This window comes from Austrofundulus limnaeus, unplaced genomic scaffold (genome assembly GCF_001266775.1).
Source record: "Austrofundulus limnaeus strain Quisiro unplaced genomic scaffold, Austrofundulus_limnaeus-1.0 Scaffold62, whole genome shotgun sequence".
Taxonomy (NCBI): Eukaryota; Metazoa; Chordata; class Actinopteri; order Cyprinodontiformes; family Rivulidae; genus Austrofundulus; species Austrofundulus limnaeus.
Window position 1 is genome coordinate 487,909 of NW_013952464.1, and position 5,742 is coordinate 493,650.

The 5,742-nt window shown below is 38.8% G+C and overlaps 1 protein-coding gene across 4 annotated transcripts in view; it reads right to left on the minus strand.

Moving 5' to 3' along the window:
• The window catches only part of sfmbt1 (Scm like with four mbt domains 1), a gene marked incomplete in the record, with an annotated part of 35,163 nt that overhangs the window by 20,166 nt on the left and 9,255 nt on the right, over positions 1-5,742 (minus strand). For all 4 annotated transcript variants that reach the window (XM_014009834.1, XM_014009833.1, XM_014009831.1 and 1 more), the window contains 4 exon segments: positions 679-780; positions 955-1,052; positions 1,743-1,989; positions 2,602-2,690. In XM_014009834.1, coding sequence (XP_013865288.1) covers positions 679-780; positions 955-1,052; positions 1,743-1,989; positions 2,602-2,690 — 536 coding nt within the window.

Sequence of the window (5,742 nt, forward strand, 5' to 3'; positions counted from 1 at the left end):
AAATAAAGTCTAATGTTACAACTAATCGGGGATCCCTTTAAGAACATGTATAACAGTTTTTCATGTTAAAACTTGAAACTTTGTAGTTTCAGTGCCTTCTGTATCTGAATATGGAAAAGTAAAGTTTTTCAGGTTACAGAGATTTAGATACAAATAAAAAACTCTTGAGAAGTGTCTCTTTATAAACCAGATTATACATTTTAAACTARTTTTAGAATATTTTAACACCTCAAAGCATAAACTGTGTGAAGCAGGTTTCATAAACAGACAACTGGACTTAAATTAGAATCAGCAGTAGGAAATGAAAACTGATATGCTGTGCAAATATAATCTGTGTACTTACTCTACAGAAAATCTGTAATTCCCTGTAGTAGCCTCTTATACGGGCTTTGCTTCCTCTGACTTTGATATTGCACAAACAAAAAAWWAARRWTTTTTTTTCAGTGCCTAATCAATCAACCAGCAGTTAGGTTAAAAATATGAGCCTGCTGAGCAATCTTTGCTTTCTTTATTACCTGTTTTGCTCAAGTCACAGGAAATCAAATGAACGCTTTTATTCAAACATCAATAGATTGAAGTTCATTTGGTAATGAACAAAAAATATTAACACGCAAAACCAAATAAACAGCAAACAACTGTGAAACATTGCACCACAAGAGAAAGAGGAAAGACCGTTACCTTGGTGACAGTAGCAGGCCTGATGGAAATGGGTGCTGCGGGGTCAACAGCTTCTAGTTTCATCCTTTCCTTGAAACAATGATCAGCAATGGCAGGCTGATCCTGAGAAACAACAAAAACAAACCTTGTGAGTAATTTCTTTAAAAGCTTAGCTCTCGTTTATTTGAACCTCCACAAGCTCTGTGCTCAGTGGAGGCCAGTCAAACTGTAACTGCTGGGTGGTGGAGGGGGGGACGCATTCAGAGAGGAACAAATAAAAATTAGTATTGAGATAACCTTAGTAAACTCTGCAGTCAGAGCTTCATCTTGAGGAAGGTCGCTTATCCTCTGTCTAACCTCCTCCCACTCCTCCTCAGTYCGCAGCGCCAACAGCTCTGAAGAAGATAAAAACACATAAATCAGCTGCTGGAGAGGAAAAAACCTGGCTTTCCAACAACTCTGCTATTGTTTGACTAGCAAGGGAATACTGTTACAGACAATAAACATGATGAAGTATTAAACAGAACTTATAAGCTAGAAAGAAATGTACATTTTTCACTCARTTTTAATGCTCACGTTAGGATTAAACTTTAACACTGGTATCATGTGGATCAGCACCACAGTGTGTTACAGCATTACAGTCTGTTAGTAGCTTCTGCAGTTTCCACACACAGGAAAAAGAAAGCTTGAGTAAAAACAGAGTATTAAATATCTATAAGGCCTCAGATGGTATAGAAGATAAATCAGCTGTGTCAGGATGTAGCTGCAGCCGTGAGTGCTTTTTACATTTTKCATATTAACAATATCGTATTTACAGATTTGCAGCACTAAAAATGATCAGAAYATTCATTTCAAGGTCTAGTGGGTCAAAGTCACTTTCTGAATGTTGRGCTCTTTGTATCGTGAAGAGTACACACGATAAGATATATTTTTGTGATGATGAATGATGATCAAACTTATTTTCGTTTAGAATACTACAAATGTCAATGTAAAAGATGATACAAACTATTARGCATACCACGTTCTGTAATAAACCCAGAAATATAATTTCCTTTCTAAAACTTGACCAGGTCAAGGCCGCTGACCTGACGGAGGCCTCAGGGTGCAGCCGTGCTCTTTAGCCCACCCTGGTGGGTGCAGGCGTGGGTGCAGATAAAAGAGCCAGAGTGTAGCGGGCGTGTCTGGGAGGCCCTCGGTGCCGAGCAYCCGCAGCTTCAGCCTTCCTCCGACGTTCTCTTCTACCTCGGCGGCCCAGGCCAGCACCGGGTCGGCGCTGTCCTGGAGCTCCACGTAGCATCCCGCACACAGAAGCTCCACCGGGTCTCCGCCACGCTGAAGGGTGGAGGGAGAGAGGCTGTAAGTGAGGCGGCTGCACGCTCGCTCACGCAAACACACGTGAACGCACGCCTCGGCTGTGAAAGGAATTTGTACTGGAGAGAATGCGAGTGCATGACTAAGTGACAGAACTGAAACACAGGGGCTGAAAGCCAACTAATAACATGAGAGAATTTCACAGGCTGTTCCTACAGTGAATTTGCTTTTAGCAGCAAAGCCTGGGAGGTGTAGACTGAAGCACAGAGAGCCTGGAATTTTACAGACGTCACTCATGACAGACGTCTTTCATGTGCAGGTCACGTGAAGTGACCTGCACATGAAAGATGACATTAAAGTAAATTTGATTTAGTTTGGGTGGAAACTTATCMAAACCTACTTTTATCATTTCAGTTTTGGGACTAGAAATTAGATAAAGACTAATAAAAACACAGACACACACAGTTTAAACAGAAAATTTGTGTAACTAGCTTCTGAACATAATCAGCTAAAATTCTCACKGTTAATGTTGTTTTATAAACTTAATAATGAGAATAAAGTGAACTTTTTTCTATGGGTTTAAGTTATATTCTCCATTTTAAGACAGACAGAAGCTCCACAACTGGGCCTTACCATCTCCAGCAGGCTGACTGGTGCGCTGCACTCCTCAGCCAAGGCCTTCTCCAGCAGAGCCTCCCAGTCTGCATGTTTCTCACGCACGCCTGAGGTGGATGATTCACAAACAGTTTAGTTTATTAACCAAAGAACCAAGTGGTCTTAAAGGATTTTTTCCCCTCGATCAACTGACACTTTAAAGTTAAGCCGCAAAATAAAAAACAAAAACAAACAAAAAATAACAAGTATTCACCAAACAGAATTGATTAGAGCAAGGGTCAAATTCAGACACAACAAACTTTCTCATGCAATGTCTTTAACTTTTTTAATAACACATATTAGAAGATTTTAAAAAGTGCTCGTTAGGTCAACATTTATTTGAAACCCACACAGAAAAATGTGCCTCAGCACATAAGAATTAAACTGTAAGAAACTTCAAGGTCACAAGGGAAACTCTAAAGATAACAAAGAGCAAACAGTGAGATCCACTCGCAGACTGCACATATAATTTGGATAAAATCGGTGTAATATGAATTTATGGACCAAATTACATATTTAATTAGTGAAGCACAGACTGCAATTTTCTGGCCGATCAACAGTCTTTAAAAAAGTCCGACCTGCCGATTCCAATTTTGGCCGATACCGACTGATACTATCAAGTGTAAGGTCTTATTTTATTGAAAAACACTCAACAATACCCTTGAAACAATACAATCTTGTTTTAACTGGACATCAGGTAGTGCTCACAACAGAGCAAAGGAGGACAGTGGTTGACTTTCAGACCTTTGTGGAGGTAGATGAAAAGCCGGTCTTTTCCACTGATCTTATTCAGGCTGATCTCCCAAAGTTAAGGAAATTGGTGCAGATAAATTGGCCTGTGCACCTCAATCTTTAACTTTTATTTTTTGTTACCAAAAATGACCAAATTCGGTAAAGAGGGTGGAAGTGAAGATGAATACTTACTGGACAGAAACAGTATTTATTAAGTATTATTGAGTTTAGTATGAAACTACTTTCAGAATGACAATCATCACAATGAWATGAAGAATGTGGTTTAATGACAACATGTACGGGAGAAATGAACTTAGTATTTCAGAAGAAGTGGTTGCTTAAGGCTGGTTATACATTTTAAGGCAATTCTTTATCTGCTTCAAATGACTGTGTAACAATGGGCTTATGCAATAACGTTTGTATTCTTATCCTAAATGTCTCTTACTTTTGTTCGTATGAAGGGTTCGTACAAACATGTCACGTCAGATTCAACCAACTCTTCTATCTTCAAGAAAAGTGCGTAAATGAGCTGCGTAAACTGATGAATGCATATCAGGTGCTCGCGCACGAGGAGAGGTGATTAGCATAATTACCACCCCAAAAACACCATATAAAAGGTAATGTTTCCTGCCCCAGATACCAGGAAGTGTTCATTCATAAATGACATTGCAAAGTAAAATAGAAGTACTTTACGAGTTCAGAGATTGAAGTCCTGCTCTCGAGATCCAGAAAAGAAAATCTGTCATTTTTAGCAGCGTCAGCTGTGGAATTAAAGGAGCTGCTAAAGCCGAGAGATCCCCGATTAGTTGTAACATTAGATTTGCTAAACATATATTTTAACTGTAAAATAAAGACTGTAAAAATACTGTAGCTGTCTAGTTTTGTACATTTTTAAAAATATATTTTAACATGAATGGAGCCATTTTATTTACATGCAAACCATTCTGGGTAAATGACGTGGGTAGGTCGATGTGAAGCTGCTAGCGAGCTTTATCCACCTTGAAGGTTAATCTTGGACAATATCTGATGATTGAATCTTTTAAATGAAACCAGAGAGCGTTGACAGAGAGGAGAAGGTAGAAATGACTCAGCCTGTAACTGAAAATATGGATGGAGGACAACAGAGCTGCTTCATGGAAGAAGAACCTCAGCTTAGCCTGTTAGCCTTTGCGCTACCCCCGATGCTAAACTGCCTTATATATATTAGCTCAGCACTAGCGCAACAAACAAGCTAAACTGAGGTCCTCCATCCATATTTTCAGTTACAGGCTGAGTCATTTCTACCTTCTCCTCTCTGCCAACGCTCTCTGGTTTCATCTTAAAGAGTCAGATATTGTCCAAGATTAACCTTCAGGGTGGATATAGCTCGCTAGCAGCCTGACACAGAGGACCTATCCACGTCATTTACCCAGAATGCTTTGCATGTAAATAAAATGGCCCCATCCGTGTAATATATTTTTAAACTTTTAGTTAAAAATTTATAAAAACTAAACAGCCTACAGTATTCTTACAGTCTTTATTATACAGTTAAAATATATGTTTATTAAATAAAGCCTAATGTTACAAATAATTGGGGTTCCCTTTAACGTTGTGTCTCCTGTGGGTCGTATACAGTCACAAAAATAAAAATCTAAATCATATTCATCTCTCTCTAATCCTGCTCTGGTTTTTCCTTGGTCAAATGCTTTTAATTTAAATGTAAACATCTGTGTTACATACCTAGTTTACATTTATTCAGAAGTAGAGCAGTCGCGCACTGCTACACCCCCACCCCCCCAACCGTCTCCCCCATCCCGACCGTCGCAAGTGTCAGATGCGATTCTGAAGAGATGCCTTTCAAAACGTCTCCAAACTTCAATTAATGCATAATTTAAGTTGTTAGTTTGAGATCATTGTCAACATCTGTGTTACATACCTAGTTTACATTTATTCAGAAGTAGAGCAGGCTACACCCCCACCCCCCCAACCGTCTCCCCCATCCCGACCGTCGCAAGTGTCAGATGCGATTCTGAAAAAAAGCATTTTAAAATGTCTCCAAATTATTATAACATATAATTCTAATTCAAACAGAATAGCCAATTGTCAACATAATTATGGAGTGTGATTTATTTTCAACTCAAAATATCTTCAAACTAATGAAATATAAAGTTATTAGCGAAGAAAATCCGTCCGGATAGCAGCAGACTGACTGCTCGTAAAATATACGACAGGTCTGGACCACTCGTGAATTTTGTTTGTATCTGAAGACAATCTTACAATACGAGAAAATTGGTGAATGCYACAAATTCTCCTAAATCACTCGTACGCACAATTTAAGAACTGTTAAATTGTGCGTACRAGTGATTTAGGAGAATTTGTGGCATTCACCAATGTTTTCGTATTCTAAGA